General features: G+C 39.1%; 1 protein-coding gene across 3 annotated transcripts in view; it reads left to right on the forward strand.

The window, feature by feature from the left end:
* Window positions 1-18087, forward strand: part of DIP2B (disco interacting protein 2 homolog B) — a 195804-nt gene that overhangs the window by 112720 nt on the left and 64997 nt on the right. For all 3 annotated transcript variants that reach the window (XM_081934084.1, XM_081934085.1, XM_081934086.1), the window contains exons 3-4: window positions 6292-6420; window positions 11129-11254. In XM_081934084.1, the coding sequence (XP_081790210.1) occupies window positions 6292-6420; window positions 11129-11254 (255 nt within the window). The remainder of the gene's footprint in view (window positions 1-6291; window positions 6421-11128; window positions 11255-18087) is intronic.

The following is an 18087-nucleotide window of genomic DNA, read 5'->3' on the forward strand; positions in this document are numbered from 1 at the left end:
GAAGAATCAATGTATTTTACACATTGACAAACTCTGAAAGAATAAGCAGGAAACATTATTGTTATGGACAAGATCTTTTTTGGAATAAAAGTGATGCAGATTAACAAATGATAGTTTCAGAAACACACCAAAATTCTTTTTGCTAAGTCCCTTTCCCCAGTTTAAGTAAGACATATTTTAAGATTAGATGAAACAGGATAAGTCTAACCAGTGTCCTTTTATTTTCTTTTAAGCAAACAATTGTTTTAAAGATGAAGAGAAAAGCGCAATTATTGTCAAAACACAATTACATATATTTCCTTAGTATAGACAGTTTATTTGCCTTTTTTCACAACTCTTATCCATTGTCCTCCTTCTGGAAGGGCAAGACAGTTGCAGCAAATGTGAAAAAAGTCATTCAAAAGTTAAGTACAAGTGGTTGGATAATAGAATAGAATAGAATATTTATTTCTTAGCCGCACCCTCTCCCGAAGGACTATTAGACTATCTAATCAATTCAGAATCCCAGTGAAAATCTGGAATTGGACAATTTGTATTGTTAGCACTAGAGTATTTATGGTTGTATTAAAAGGTTTAAATTAAAAAGATCAAAATCTCATTCCGCATGAGAACACCAGATTTGGTTTCTTTACTTTTGAACATTTTAACAAGATTTTTTTGAAGAAAAAACCTATTTTAAAGATCATTGGGTTTTGCTGTAGGCATACCTTTGTGGGTCCCATTTTGCTGACTCCAAACTTTTATGGGTCATGGTAATTATTGTGAAAACATGTCTATGTGTGGTTTAATTTCTTTTTCCTGCCTATCTGTGATTCTTTTTTTGTTGTTGTTTTCTAGCAAATCTTGAAAATGCCGTTTGGCCTGACAGCAAAGATTTAATATTTTGTAAAATATTACAATATTTTGTATTTAAAAATGTACTCCTTTTGGAATGAATGTAGAAACTAAGCTGTATAAAATGAGCAATTCAAGCTGAAATGAATATGTCTGCTCTTCTAGGCTTTGATAGTCCCCCTATAATTTCCTCATTCTAGCAATATAATTCCCATCACAAGCAATATAATTGGTATGCTACAAATAAAATGTTTTATTCTTTGGGGATTTCCAGCCAATTTTAGAACCATATTATTTACCTACATAAAGCAGTTTGATCTCTCTTTAAATTTTCTTTTCTTTTCAAGCAATGTTTAACTGTTAGCAATATAACTGCTAATTAGCAACTATAATGACAGTGGGGGAAAAACTATAATTAACAGTGTTAGGTTCATTGACTGATAGGCCTTAAGTAATTATATGGGGATATAGACAACGATGTAATTCCTTGACTTACAACTTGTTCTCATACTTTCGGACCATTGCAGCATTCCTGAAGTCACGCGATCAAAATTTGGGCACTTGGCAACCAGCATGTATTTACAATGGTTGTAGGATCTCAGGGTCACATGATCACCATTGGTGACCTTTCCAGTCAGCTTCCAACAAGTAAAGTCAATGAGGAAAGCTGGATTCCTTTAATGTCTGTGTGATTCATTTAACAGTGACAGCGATTCACTTAAGCAAAAAGGTTGTAAAATTTTGGGTGTAACTCCCTTACTGACCATCTCGCTTAGCAGTGGAAATTCCGGTTTGAATTGTGGTTGTAAGTTAAAGGCAGTGGTGGGTTTCAAAAAATTTTAGAACCTCTTCTGTAGGTGTGGCCTGCTTTGTGGGAATGGCTTGCCGGCCATGTGACCATGTGGGAATGGGTTGGCAGTCATGTGATTGGGTGGGCGTAGCCAACTTATAAAATGTGGTGAAACTCACTTAACAATGCTCTTGCTTAGCAAGCAAAATGTTGGCTCAGAAACTCTGGCATTTGAAGCATGCAAGTCTTAAAGCTGTCAGGTTACAAGGCCCTTGCACCCCAACCCTTTAGAAAAAAAACCCAGGGGTGTTCACACTTGACAGCTTTAAGACTTGTGGACTTCAACTCCCAGAATTCCTCCTCCAGTCATGTTGGCTCAGGAACTCTGGCGTTGAAGTGTACAAGTCTTAAAGCTGTCAAGTTACAAGACCCTTGCACCCCTAACCCTTTAGGAAAAAAAAACCCCAGGGGTGTTCAAATTTGACAGCTTTAAGTAAAATTTATATAGAACTCTTAGAAGTAGGCGGGGCGATTGGTGAGCCAGCCAATCAGTGAGCTGCGGGCAGGGCAAGCGTGGTGCGGATGGGCGGGGGGAGGGAGCTGGAACCGGTTCTAAATGGCACGGTAGATTTATGGAACCTCTTCTATAGAAGAGGCTAGAACTGGCAGGAACCCATCCCTGGTTAAAGGCCACCTATATCAGTAAAACCTGAATATAGTGTAGACACCATGTGTAGTACAGTTACATGTTGTTTGTTCGTCAGTGATGAAAATGTCTTTGGAGATTCTCAGTCATCCAGGTCATGATTGTCCCAAAGGTGCTTTTTCAAGAGGCAACTGGACTTTCTAGTTTTTCTTCAAAGACGTTTCGCTTCTCATCCAAGAAGATTCTTCAGCTCTGATTCCCCACCGTCCAGCCAGAGCTGAAGAAGCTTCTTGGATGAGAAGCGAAATATCTTTGGTGAGAGTCCTCACTTAGCGCCCTGGGTCTCGCTCTGTGACCTGGGCTGCGTGCCGCCTTAGCGGTTGCTGCGCAGGCTTTCTACCTCCGCTGGGGGTTTCCTCAGCTTCTAGTGATTGATCAGGCAGCATGGAGGCAATTTCAATCGCTTTTGCAGCAATTTAAAAATTTTCCTTTAAGTTTCTTCAGGATCTCATGATGAACACAGCCGTCCGTAGATGGACTGAGTCGATAACAGGGTGGAGCCTGGTGACCAAGGTGTGGCTAAAAGAACTTATCTGACTCAGTCCAATCAAGAGAGGACAAGGTCAACCCATCCTGGATACTCCTCCCCTCACTATGGAGAAACCAGAAAGTCCAGTTGCCTCTTCAAAAAGCACCTTTGAGACATTGATTGAAACCTTGAGAACATCAATCATGTTAAATCTAAGATGTATGATCTAAGATGACTGCTCAGGCCAATTCGGGCACAGTGTGGTGCCTATTACTATTGGAACTAACTTCACTTGCATTGCCACATTCTACTTCTAGTTACAGTTTTATGTATTTTTTTCTCTCCTATTCTTTCTCTTCTATCCCGCTATCATGTTCACTATCCAGAAGACTTTTTTCTCTTTCTTATTGACAGTTGTTAAGTCTGGGATGTTAGGTGACGAGGTGCTTGTCTGTTTGAATTCTAAAGTTCCCAGCGCGATTTAGCTTCTTCATTTTTTACGACTTTGCCGATGTTTTGGTCCTCCCTGATCTTGTTTGCAGGCGAATCGTATTTCTTGCAGATATTCCAATGCACCATTGCTGCTACTTTGTCATGTTGTTGTCTGTAATCAGTCTGTCCAATGTTGTTGCAGCGGGTATCTAAGTGGTCCACTATTTCTTCTACTTCTTTGCTGGGATGGCGTTTGCTGTCTATTGCTATCTTTTCAATTTTGGCTTTGTATGGATTTGTTCTGAAGGCTTGGCCTTCTGTACCTAGAATTAGCTCCTCCTCTAAAACGATTGAGCTTATGAAAACACTCTGCAAAGAGGAAAAAAAAAGGGGGGGGGGAAATGCTAATGGCAGCCAAAACATTTGCTTTTGGATACGAGGGTGCTCTGCACAGCCTTGGAAGAGTTGCACTCCCTTTGCAGAACCTTGGGAACGCAAGGAGAAGGTGTTTTTTTTTAAAAAAAAAATTCTCCTTGAACCCAGCTCCAGTGTTCCAGCCCTGCCCCAGGAGCATAGGAAAGGAGGCATTTTAAGACACCGCACCACAATATTTTTTTAAAATCCTTTGCTGATAAAGAGCCACTCCAGATGGCCTCATGGAAGGAGGAAAACAGTAAAGATCAGTTAACATAGTGATAGGCAGGGCAGTGAGGGTGGCTAGGCTGGGGCCTCCCAGGCTTCAATTGAGGGGGGCGGTGGCTACTTCACACCCTTGGAGTCTCCTGAGCATTTGGAGCTTCCTGTGGGGCAGTGTGGAAGCTAATCAGTGTTTAGCCCTTGGGGAGCTTGGCTGCTCCGCACTGCACTGTTGAAACTTTCCCAGTGTTTAAGAGCAGAGATGGGAGGGAAAGATAGGTAGGTAAGAGGAGTTACAGCCCCCGCCTCCCCAGCAGTTGTAAGTGTGGACAGGCTGGCAAGAGCCAAAACTGTGATCATGTGACTGCAGGGAGAGAGCTGCAACGCCTGTAACTTAGGACACAGGTCATAAGTTGCCTCGCTCAGCACTGTCATAATTTTGAACGGTCACTGAACGAACCATCATAAGAGTAATGCAGTGGCCTACAGGTGGAACTCTCTCCTCACAATCAGGAGGCTGTGAGTTCGATCCTAGGTAGAGGCAGATTTATTTATTTATTATTTATTTATTTATTATTTATTTATTTATTTATTTATTTATTTATTTATTATTTATTATTTATTTATTTATTTATTTATTTATTTATTTATTTATTTATTTATTTATTTATTTAGATTTCTAGACCGCCTCCTCTCTCTCTGGGCACACTGAGAATATATTTGCTGAACAAAACTCCGCATTGGTGACAGGAAGGGCATTGGGCCATTAAAACATTCTGCTAGCTCCATTCAGTTGCCCAGACTTCATCACGCCAAGGATTACAGGGTTGTTAAATGAAGATGATGATAACTGAATGGACCTTCATAACTGGAGGATTGCTTGTATTAAGATTGTGAAAGTGGGAATGGAAAAATAAGTATTACCATTCTGTAATTTAGAATTACAGCAGAAGGGCAGCAGAATTGCCCTTCTGTAATTTATGATAAATTAGCAAGATTTCTTATTCCATTAATTAACAACAGCAGTGATTATTCCCCCAATACTGTACACCTAAATTAAGCTTCCAAAATGCAGGAAACTTCAGTTTATCAAACACTGTAAACCTAGTTCACTTCTAATACTAAGAACCAATTCTGAGGCTTGGTATTTGTTCAAAGAGTCCTGATCATTAACTCCATCTATGATTTTTTGCAAATTGCTGTGGTGCTTTGATCTTAGGGTCCTAATAAAAAAGAAATAAGATTTGAAAGATCACCCCAATCCTTGGAAAAAGATCTAGGTTTTTTTAACCACCTTGTCAGCCTTTAAAATGGTGGTGCAGCAAATTTCCAAGATATGCAATCTTATGTGAAATAATATGTCTCCTCCTCCTCCAGCATCTTCAATACGTATCCTGCTTTGCAAAAAATAAAATAAAATAAAAATAGCAGGTTGCAATTGTTTACTCAAAAAGGTCTCCAGTTATGAATGACCTTGTTTCTCTTCCTGCACTGAAACAAAGCCATTGTACTGTGTTTAAAAACATTATGTCATGTGCCTTTTGGTGCTAGTATGCTATTATTCTTGTGAAGCTTGCTGGGCTTAGCTTAAAGAATATTAGGAATTACATTTTAAGGTATTCTGATCAAATTTATATTTGGCTCAAATTGATTATTTTCCTCTGATGAAAGAATGTATCATTAAATGTACTGCAAACAGCAAAAGAGCAAAGGTCTGCATACTGAGAAGTGTAGAAATTCTCATTGTATATATCCATACATGGAATATGTATCTATGATTATACATAGAACCATCAGTATTGTGAAAATATTCTTGGACTGCTGCCTCATGAAGTTATTTGAAGTGCCTTATCTTAGTCAGCTTTTCTGCTTTCTTTATGGAGTATTTACTTTCTGTCTACTGAGAATTGGGGCTATACACCAAACTCAATTTCATTGAGGGCCGCATCAGGGTTGTATTTGATCTTGGCGGCCAGGATGGGCATGGCCAGCTCAATGTCACTCGTGTCGGGGGCGCCTGTGGTAGCTTGAGTGCTCTGCCAGCGAAAACAGGCTCTGCTTTCACCTGCGGCGGCCTCCTTCAACCCTCTGTCAGCAAAAACAGAGCTCGAGAAGGCCACCTGCGCCCTCCCGAGCTCAATTTTCATTGGCAGAGGCACCGCAGGCCGGTCCTTTGTTGTTTCCAGGGCAGCCCTGTAGGCAAGATCTAAGCACCCCGCTGGCCGGTGACATCCCTGATATATACACTCAAAGGGAGATCTCTCATTGTTTCAGAGACCTTAACTATTTCAATAAAAGAATTTTTAAATGTAATTACTCCAAATGGTTACACAGTGAAACCAGTAGAGTTTTTTTTAACAATGTCCCAAATATGTCCACTTCAGTTTGCTGACAAAATATTTTTATTTTTTAATATTCCCACAGGGATTGAAACAGGTTTACAAAAAGAACCCCGCAATCAGACACCAACTCCATCTGCGGTTCCTGCACCATCTTCATCTAAATATCACCGAGGACGCTCTGGGGGAGCCAGAGACGAACGCTACCGGTCTGGTAAGGAAGCCAGAAAATCACCTGATGAACTTTGAACCAAATGAACCTTTAGTATCTTTGACTAAACAATAAACAGAAATATTAGTTATGACAAGCGGAGGGTACTACAGGAGGGAAAAAGGAAAAGGCCAGCTGGGATCATTAGATGTTGGCAAATTATGAATGGTAGTGAATTTACTTTGTTCATGTATAATAATGTTTAAAATTATCCAAATTAATATCTGTGTCAGCAGTGGAGATTAGGAGAAGAGCTAAAAGCACCCGTCTGTCTTCTGAGGTAGATCAGGTCACAAACGGACTCTTCAAATTTGTTTGGAGTGATGTTGATGTAGGCTATGGTTAAAAATATTTAAAGCCTGGTTTCCCCTCTCCTGCTTATACTCCAACGAATTAGGATGAAAGTAGTCTCAGTTTACTTTTTTAATGTTTAATTTTAATTTTTTCAGGGACATGGTGGCTCAGTGGTTAAGACATTGAGCTTGTCGATCAGAAAGGTAGGCAGTTTGGCGGTTGGAATCCCTAGCGCCGCATAATGGAGGGAGCTCCCGTTACTGGTCCCAACTTCTGACAACCTAGCAGTTCGAAAGCATGTAAAAATGAAAGTAGTAAAATAGGAACCATCTTTGGTGGGAAGGTGACAGTGTTCCGTGCACCTTTGATGTTTAATCATGCCAGTCACATGACCATGGAGATGTCTTCGGACAGCACTGGCTCTTTGGCTTGGAAATGGAGATGACACCGCCCTCTAGAGTTGGGAACGACTAGCATATATGTGCGAGGGGAAACTTTACCTTTACCTAATCTCAGGTTATTTCTAGCACTTTCTCTGTTTCCTGGGCTTAAAGCATGTTTTTGTTTTTTAACAGTTTCTCCAAGGTCATCTGTGTGGCTCTGTATAGTACCCTAATCTAAAGCCTGTTTCATTTTAACTGAATGCTATACAATACATGATAAAAACACTTTTAGGATTATGAGATGTTTTATTTAGTAAATAAATTTAGTAATAATTTATTAAGTACTAATTTCCTTATTGTCAATTTTAAAAATACCCAACAATATCTGCAGCAACTAAAGTAATACCAAAATGACAGGTTTGAGTTGAAGCCTTTCAGCAATTGCCCTGCATAGTTACTTCTCAATATATGACACGTGCATAAATTGTAGCATTTGTGTAATGACACTGTCACATACATATTAACATTAGTGTCTCCGACCACATGCACATGAATATTTCTACATATGAGCAGCATGCTAAATTCTCATTGAATAAGTTGCTACATTTTACTTATAACAGAGATGCCAGATTGACAAACTGATTTCTCAATAGTTTCATATTATAGGTGAAAGAAAACTTTATGCCTTTTAAGCATCTTTTGAGATGTTTTTTGGGATGCTTCAATAATTGATTATCAAGAGTCATTTGTTTAGTAGGAAGCACAGATTTAGACACTTTAAAAATCACAAAATCCACTTGATGACAGTGAATCAGTTTTCTACTTTAAACTGTCCAATATAGTCTTAATATAAAAATCACTTGCTTTTTAAACTGTGTTTTTATCTCCTGTTTCCCTGAAAATAAGACCTCCCCAGATAATAAGCCCAGTCAGGCTTTTGAGCACATGCGCTAAAATAAGCCCTCCACCGAAAATATTGTAACACAGCAACAGCCATGAGGTAACCACGCTCGCCGATTCCTGGACCTCAAAATTAATAAGATCTCTCCGAAAAAAAGGCCAACTGCTTATTTCAAGGGGGTAAAAAGAAAAAAAAGAGGCCATAAGATCTCTCCGAAAAAAAGGCCAACTGCTTATTTCAAGGGGGTAAAAAGAAAATAAGACCTTCAGGGAAACAGGCTACCTTTGTTTCATTTGAACAAGAGTCCATACTCTGATTACACAATGTAATATCTTTTTTTCACAGTAGTTAGTTAGTTAGGTAGCTAGCAAGCATATGGCTTCTCACAGTAAAAATGAACGTCCATTTCATATGAGAAAAATTAGCATGGTGGCTTCAGCTTACACCATTGAGACATTTCTTTTCACTGATTATGACTATTATGTTTGGAGATTACATAAGATTCTCACGTAAGCGTGACTCTGTGACTCTGACATCTTCCATATACTGTTTCCAGCTGCTGTGAAGTAGTAAGGGAATTGGAGTACAGCTGCCTGCTGTGGAAAGGTTCATTTTGTACAGAGAGAACTTGCATCTTGACGTGGGAGAAGATCCCTCCTCCCCCTTCATGTCCACAGACTTATTGTAAAGAAAATATATGAATAAAGGAACAGTTTCCTTCTATCCTGAGTTTTTGTAGTCATTACATGTCACTGAGGAGTTCTGATCTTCTTGGAATTAGCTTCTTTTTTTTAACCTATATTTGAACTTTGGTAAGAGTTGAAGGAGTCTCAAAAAGAGACCTATTTTCTGCAAGATGGAGGCCTGGTGCCGCAATGGTTACAATGCGGTATTGCAGGCTAACTCACTGCTCACTGCCAGAAGTTCGATTCTGAACAGCTCAAGGTTGACTCGGCCTTTCATCCTTCCGAGGTTGGTAAAATGAGGACCTAATTGTTGGGGGCAATATGCAAATATTGCTTCTTCATTGTAAACTGCACCAGCGAGTAGTATAAAGCAGTATGGGGCAATATATAAGCCTAAAAGCTATTGCTATTGCTGGTGCTCACTTATACTTTTAAAAACTATTCATAGTCGGCAGTGCTTTTATACTAGTAGTGGGGGCAGAAGAACCTCAGTATTTTCTGCATCAACTATGTCCCAAAGGTGGTTTTTTTCCCTTTTGGAAAATCACTTTTGAGACAACCATGACCTGGATGATTGAGAATCTCTGTAACAGCTCTGTTCTTGCTGCAGATAATGCGATTTCCAGATTGGGAATCTGGGTGTGACACATTCAATAAGAGTAGTTCTTATACAAAACAGTTGAAAACCAAATGTTTAAATTCAAGCCAATCAAAGTATTTCAGCGGAGGACAAAATGTTTGATATTGTTAAGCAAGATCCAGATTTTGCCATAGTGGATTCGAATAAGTTCTGCCCATGTTTGGGACCTGAAATGTCCTAAAATTGAGGGGAATTTTTTAAAGCGTTATTGACATATGAGTAATCTGCAATTGTCGTCAAAGTTCTTACAAGTGATATTCTTACTTTAGGTGTTTCTCATAATGTATTCCAATAGCCAATCTATTATTGAAATGTTTATGAATTTGAATGTGTTTCACAGTTGCCAGTCAATATGAATTATATGAAGAGTCACTTTTAGTTACAAAATGTATTCAGACCTTGAACGCACAAATATATATTTTTAATCCTTCTGGATAAGGTGAACTTTTGTGCCCATATGTTCCTTCTTATTGTGCTCCAGAATGAATGAATGAATCACGTTGTGTTGGTTTCATCTTAGCACTGTGTTATTGTGCTTGTCCAAATGAGTCATATTGAGTAAATGGCACATTCAGCATGAACTCTGTTATTTTTGCATAACCTCCTGCAGACTTTATGACCTTGGTCCCTGTCATCTTGCTGAAGTTGTTCTTCTGGAGCATATTGTTCAGCAGATTATTGTTGAATTTAAAAACTGTACTAGCCCTTTGAAGCCAGGCAGTCAGTTGTGTTAAACTAGTTGTAGATTTATCCAACTAAAAAGCTGTATTTTATCTAACTTTAAGAGATGTGAAGGGCTGTTAACATGCCTTTCTTCATATATTCTTCAACTGCTGTGTTTTCAACTTCTATTGATGTTTTGTGCATCTAGACATTTGCATTTCTGCAAATTCAAACATTTCATTATGATTCATTTTGTAAAATGGAAATATATGTCAAATTTGTGTGAAATGTTGAATTAGAATTCAGATTGTGTGTATTTAGCTTTAATTTACACACAATATACTACATCAGAAATTCCTGCTTCAAGAATGAGAAAGGAATTATATACACCACTGAACCAGTATAGTATCAGCCAGAGGTGAATTCCTACCGATTTGGACTGGTTCAGCCGAGTAGGTAGTAATTCGGCTGGCCATGCCCCCATCTGGTCCTATCGGGGGCGCCTACGGCACTGCCATCTTGTTTTTTACTTTGCGCCATGCACAGAAGCAATTTTTTCACTACTGTGCATGCATGCATCAAGCACCTTGGGTGCCCAAAGAGCATCCCTGTGCGAACTGGCAGTAACAGAAGCCAGAAACCACCCCTGGTATCAGCCCATGTTATTTGAAAAGATTTCCAGTTCTCTGGATGAGTTGGTTAGAGACATAAAAGTTGTAGAAAAGAAGAGTATTTCTAAAGTGGGGATCTCTGCACTCTGGCTGTAACCACAATCTTACCCATTAACTATGTTTAATAATTCATTTTAGTCATATGAAATTTTCTTCAGAAAAGCATGCAAGTATAAATGTTTCTTGTCTTGAAATATTCTACCCCATTGATCAACAGAAGTTCATATTCTGTGAAATCAGCGAAGCTTTCAGAGACACTGTCAATTTGTGTAGGATGTGCCTAAAAAAAAAAATTAAACGATACAACTTTGTTCAGCTTCTGTTGTTAGCAATTATATGCTTAACCTTGCTATATGGCTTCATGACCAGTTTGCTAAATGGCTATAAAAGGATACCTCTGTTTTAGACATATGATTAAAGGCTCTGCTCTTGCAATGTTCTTATTTTCTTACGGGTTTGCTTCTATTTCTCAGACATCCATACAGAGGCAGTGCAAGCTGCATTGGCAAAACATAAGGAACAGAAGATGGCCCTGCCTATGCCCACAAAAAGGCGCTCTACATTTGTACAGTCTCCAGCTGATGCCTGCACGCCTCCAGGTTAGAAATCAACTGGGAATCAATTGATTTCCTTTCCGAGAACTTGAATTTCTGCTAACTTTTTGTTTGATGAATGAGTCATATTTAGAAAATTATTTTTTTTTACATATGAAATATGTACCTTCTTTCCCTTCAAAGGAAACTTTATGAACTCCAACTTCTTTTTGGCTTTTAAAATATTTTTCACCTTTTGAAGATTGCTGCCTCCCCAAATATACTTTGTTTGCTTTAACAAGTCTCTCAAGTGAGATAGAATGTATATATGCGGTTTATTTTATTGATCCAGAATGTTCCTAACAATGTGCACGGAAGACATATCTACTGTTACTCTCATCGGAATAGATTTCTTTAATGTGGAGGGATTCTGTGTTGTAGAATTGAGATTTTGTACATACCTCTCCGGATAATATACCTGATATTATCTTTTTTAAAACAGTCGTTGCTAGTGATTGAGTGGTTGATATGTGAAATAGATGGAATGGAGATTATTGTTCATAGAGAATGGGGCATTCCCTATTTGTTGAGCTTTCCAATCAACACAGCCAATGAAATAGACTCAAATTCCGTTGCTGTAAGACTGGCAGCACCTTCCTCTTGTCAGTTGAAAACATGAATGAAGAGAGGAACTGTGTTAAATGTGTTTCTGCTCATGCTGTTTCTTTATTCCTAGGTTTGTGTTTTTTCTCATTCAAATAAAACCAAAAGGCCAAGTGAGCTTGATTTCCATATCCAATTGATTTCTCATGTTCCAGGAGAGTGCTGTAGAAATTTAATGAATAAATAGCATACAAGGAGAAAATGTCCAGTCTTTTTAGTTTACCATACAGTTAGGCAGGATAAAAATATCTGTTTTCTCAAATGGAAATGGATTGGAAAGAGACCTTGTCCCCTTCACATCTCCCCCCCGGCCCCCAATGTCTATCACCACTCTTTAGAAGGATGGGAGGAATACTACCATACTATCTTCTTCTGTTGGAAGAAATGTCAATCTGGGTTCAGTTCCAAGTGGGTAGAAAGACACTGGAAACATGGAGGCTGCTTGGAAAGATGGTTTTACGATGGGTACGGCCACCACATGGTTTGAGGTCCTGGGCAAAAAGTGAAGAGATGCTGAGAGTAACTGGGTTTTATACCCTCTCTAGGCTTTTGAATTTGAGCTTGTGTTCTGATTGGTTGTCAGACTCCCATGGGGCCATACAGGGATAACTTTGTAGGTTGTGTTTTGAGTCCCAAGTTTGGTTGAGCCTTGCTGGGTGATGCAATCTTCCCAGGTACCATGTGGTGAGTTCTGTTGCTAGATAGGTCCTTTTATGTCCTGGAGGCCACATCTTTTGTGTTGTACATAAGCTGACCCAGGCCTTAACAAAGGTGAGGGGCTGAGTTTCTGCCTCCTTTTGGGGGGGAAATATTCTTCCCTTTTTATATTTCCTAAAATATTTCATTTTTCTAGGAGAGGGGTGGATGCTAACTTCCTTTGGGGGGGGGGTGAGACCAAGATTACTTACTATTTTCCAGTTACTAGTCCTTAAACAAGTTTGTAGTTAGGTTAATTACTTTTTAGCATGCCATTATTTCTTAATGTGCAAGCATGTATATGCCTTTTTTTTCCAGTGGAACTCACTATAGATTACTGTTGGTACATTTGAAAACATATCTTAACTGCACCATTAACCAAGGTTCTTCATAGCTGCAATTAGCATTCCCCTTCGCTCTTTTCAAGGAAGGCTATAGAAAGGTTGATGGGCCCTTAGCTTCGAGGCCCTGGGTGAAGCGATTTAGATGGACCCTTTCAGGTTGGGTTCAGGCTGAACTGTATTATTGTTAGGGCATTGGTTGTGCTCATTGATGACCTTCGGAGAAATCAGGATGGAGATGATCTCTGGATTTCTCTGTTGCTTTATATACCATCAACCATGATATCTTTTTGGACTGGCTCTGGGGTTAGGATCAGGGCACTGTTTACAGTAGTTCTTTTCCTTCCTGTAAGGCCTGTTAGTGTTGGTGAAGAGGCTGATCTCATGAGAACTCTTGCCTCTATTACATTGGCCTGAAAGACCCGATTATGTTACATTTTTACATACATATGCACTGAGGTTGAACAATGGTGTTGATTTTCCTGCAAAAGATGGATGGTCAACAAACTGCAATGCTGCAGGTATTCTCCAGAGGTGTTAGTGGTTTTGTGTTATGAGAACCCTTTCTGCAGGTTTTGGCAGCCAATAAGGACAATAGAAGAGAAAAGGGGTCATGTACAAAGCAAGACTGCAGCATTATGAATCTTCCCTTAGGTTGAGAAGAAAGTATAGCTTCACACCAGGCTGAGAGTTGACTGTATTTCTAGCCCTACCTTGGAGTACCATCGTATCCCCAGACTGGACCAGTTTACTTCTGGTCGCAAGGAAGTGCAGCAACAGAGATGGTAGGCAGGCAAGTGATATCAAAACTGAATATATATTAAAATGCAAAACCTCTGAAGATATACCACAAGGAGTGGTAGACCATCTGTGGAATTTCTGGTTTTCATATTACTGTAACAGCTCTGACAACTGTATTTGAACATTGCCAAACAAAAAAAAAACCCAAACAAACCCAGGGCTTTTTCTATTTGAAAAGTGCAGATCTGTTGCAAGTTGGGACTTGCAGAGTAGGCACTGTAATGCTCCTTGGCTCAATGGCCTACTTACTTCCGGGACTCCTGATTCTTGGCTTCTTAGGAAGCATGTTTCTCAGTCGCAGCTGATTGTAAAAACTGAACGGTGATTCATGTTCGAAAAGACACTTTATAAATGCATTTGGGGAATAAATCTTGTTAGGGGAGTTTCCATGGATTTGCTTGGGTGTATCCATCTGAGTGTGCAAGGGTGCTTAGTGCATAGTTCAAACAGAACCACGTTGAAAAGCAAAAGCTGAATTCATGACTTCTTATTTACGTATTTAAAACATTTATAGAGCCACTTTGGGTGGCTCCCAATCAAGAATTAAAATGATAGCAACAATAAAACAGTATAAAAACAGTATCAAAACTAAGTCACATTATCCTATCCCAGCACTTGGGGAGGAAAAGCCAGGTCTTTGTTGCTTTTCAAAAAGCCAAGGAAGTAGAGGCCTGCCAAACCTCAGGTTATAGAAATAGGAAGGAATTCAAGCTCCTTCCCAAAGTTGGTTTGGTTTCCTACTCCATGGAGACTAACAGGTATTGTAGCTCAACACAAGAAAAGCTGGAGTACTTCATACATGCTTAAAGGTGCTTTACTTATCTTATTTTTTGGACTATAAGACACAACGGTGTATAAGACGCACCAATATTTCAAAGAGGTAAGTAAGAAAAAAAAAGTTTTTGTCCTCCCCCCCCCCCCCCCGAGCACTCTGCAGGCTTCAGCAGGGCTGGGGGAAGGCAAAAATGCCCCCGTTTTTGCGAAAAACGGGAGGAAAATGGGCCATTTTTTGCAAAAACGGGGGCATTTTCCCCTTCTCCCAGCCCTGGTGAAGCCTGCAGAGTGCTTCTGGGGGCTGGAGGAAGGGGAAAACTCTTCCATTTTTGGGATGTAGGGGCGAGGCTTCGGGAGCCCCAAAATGGCTGTATTCAGTATATAAGACTCACCAACATTTCCACGCTCTTTTAGCGGGGGGGGGGGGGGGAAATGTGTGTCTTATACTTAGAAAAATATGGTAAGTCATATTCTCCAGATGCTTTAGATTTCAGTTTCCAGGCTTCCTAGCCAGCATTATTTTTGAAGTTAAGAATTGTACTTGCTGAAGCATCTGAAAGACAGGAGGTTGAGGAAAATAGTTCAAGATGAGATTTTATAGTCCATTTAGCGGGAGAATAGGATTTGGGGGGGGGGGGTGTCCAGACAAACTGTCATTCTATGAATGTCGACTTAGAAGGAAACCTATTAAACTCAATGGTGTTTGCTCCCAAGGAATTAGTCATAGTTGTCTATTTTAGGATTAATAGTGACACACAAAAAGACAGTGCTGGTATCAACATTAAACTGCAAATAAATGTCATTGACTACGTATGTTCCTTTTTAATTCAAATGCTAATAATAATGCTATCACTATTTACTGCGAAGTGACTGTTACAGAGGAGTTTTAGATTTTAAAGCAGAAGTATAATAACGTTTTAGTTGTCTACTTTTTTTTCTTCCCAAGAATGATTTTTGAAAATATCACTTCCATAAGTAAACTAGCACTGTTCAGATGTATGTGCTTATGTGAACAGTTTTTTTTCACCTATGAAAGTCAACAAATCTATATTGAATTTAAGAGTAACTAACGTATATGTATAAGAAATAGTCAGGCTGGCTTCATTTCAGGATATAAAACCAAATATTGCTGTCATGTTAATAGGAAAACAAAATCTTCCAGGTTAGTGATCAGAGTGAAACAGAAGCTCTGTTTTGCAGTGAAATTATTTGTTTGTTTGTTTATGTGCCATGATGCTCAAAATAAATCAAAGTTTGAAGCCCTGTTTTATAGTGTTCTTGTAGCAATTCAGATCCATTTGAGAACTGCCCTAGCTGTATACAGACTTACTTTGTTTATTGCTCCACAGTACTCTTGATTTTTACTAAGGGTGTACGAAATGTTTCACATTGTACCATCCCAAATTCAAGGTTCCCTGTTTTAAGGCAAAAGAACTGTTTGTATTTGATGGAGACTGCCTCTCATTTTGAAAGTACAGTACTTTGAACTTAATACAGTTCAGTGGCGGGTTCCGGATCCCATTCCAACCGGTACGGTTGGAACGGGCCCGGCACTGTCCACATGGACGCACGCAGCGCACGCACACATGCAGTGTGCGCGTGCAGCATACCTGCCAGCAACGCCTCTGCAAATCTCCGTGGCACTCCAGCTGCTTGACAGAGTGTCGCGCAGGCACTGTACCCGCCATGCACGTGTGCAGAAGTGCCAAAGGCTTTAAAGGACAGGTAAGGAGCTCAGGTGGGCGGGCGGGCCCTCCGGAGCACCGTACCGGAACAGTACCCAGTGTTCCAGGCATGCTCTAGTACGCTCGTACCGGGGCGTACCACTGCAAACCACCACTGATACAGTTTCAGATTAGAAATTGTACATATTTTTATTTTTTGTATACTAGTATTTTTTTGCTTATGTTGTTATGCTTCCTTGTGAATGCAGATTGTGTCAATTTTCTTGTATGATTTTGAAGAAACAATCTTCATCCTTAAACACCTTAGTAATTTTGCTGATATATAAACAAACATATTTTTTATTATGTACAAATCACCCTGAGACCATAACAAATCTTAACAATTTCTCTTGGTTGGATCAAATGTAGAATATTACATTTGTTGTAAGTGGGGAGCAGGGGAGGGGTGGGCAGATTTGCAGCATGTAGATCAGTTTGGTGGTTCCCAAATTATTCATGTGTGATCTAATTGTACAAATATTCAGATTATTTCAGAAGGCTTGAATTACAGCTTTCTTATTTCTCTTTGTAAGCCTGAATTCATTCCCTAATGTCATGAGGTTATATTACTTCACCCTCTCCATTTGTAGGAGTCCATTGTGTGCCTTACATATTACTAAGACATGTCAAGCAACACATGAACAAACTACTACATATATAACAAAGATTCAAGGTCAAAGTACATTTCATTCTGCTTCCCCCCAAATGTATCTATCTATCCAGCCCATCTTGCATTGTGCTTTATATTAAAGTAGAATGCTGTGTATGTACTAAATAAATAGGACATTAGCTATTTCCATAAGCCAGCCTGGTACAGCTAGATTTAGCAGTGGATTCGGGATTTCATATCTTGTACAAGTGGAGTGAAATAATGTATTGTAGCCTGTACCAAGAGTAACCACAATAGATGACTGTAGGTCAATTCACATATAACAAAAACTTTGATTTCCCCAATCAAGAAATATCAGTAAACTTCAGGCTTTCTTCCATATCTCACCTCCCTCTCACTCATAGGGAAGAGAACATATGTATTTAAAAGAAACCAGGTACATTTTTTGGAGATTCAAAACTAAGGCTCCATGTTGTTTCACAGACACCATGAACTAAAAGTCGACCCCAAAGTTATCTGGATGTAATATGACTAAAAGAGTAATAATTAAATATTTCTTATATATAATTAATCCTATTATTATCATTTTGGGGATGAGTTGCATTGTGCTTTGACTCTTATTTATTTTGGTACAGTATAAACACTATCAGATAACTTTCTCAACTGAACTTGTTGATTATATGCAACATCAAATTGGTGTTGACTCTTTTTTTAAGGATGATTTGTTCTTCAGGTTTTCCAACTATGTACCTTCAGGTTTTTCTGACCCATCAGGTCTTCCAGTGGCATATGTATATTATCACAGTGATTCAGTTCCTCCACCATGCTGTTGGTCGTTCCTCTTTCCTTCTACCTTTCCAATATTATAGACTTTTCAAAAGAACTACCGTGTTTCCCCGAAAATACGACAGGGTCTTTTATTTTTTTGACCCACGAACTATGGCCTTTGGGCTTATTAAAGGGGATTTATTAAAAGACAGACGCAATCTACCACTTCAGTTTATTCATTTTCAGTTCTAAAGCTGGTTGTCATTAGTTGCTCTTTATATTTAATCTTATTCTTATTTGTTTCACTGTGTCCCTAGATTTTCCTTACCAGAGCTTGCAGATTATTTGCATTTTCAGCCATCAATAGTGTCATAGGCGTAGTGCAGCTTATTTATGTTTGTTTCTCCAATTTTAAAATCATTTTAATCTCTTAGAATCCAGCTTCCCTCAATATGTTTTCACCAGATCAAATCTGAGTTTATTTCCTGTCCTGATGCAAATAACAAATGGCAAGAGGCAGAT

Source organism: Natrix helvetica (genome assembly GCF_964273705.1).
Source record: "Natrix helvetica genome assembly, chromosome: 1".
In the NCBI taxonomy this organism is placed as follows: domain Eukaryota; kingdom Metazoa; phylum Chordata; class Lepidosauria; order Squamata; family Natricidae; genus Natrix; species Natrix helvetica.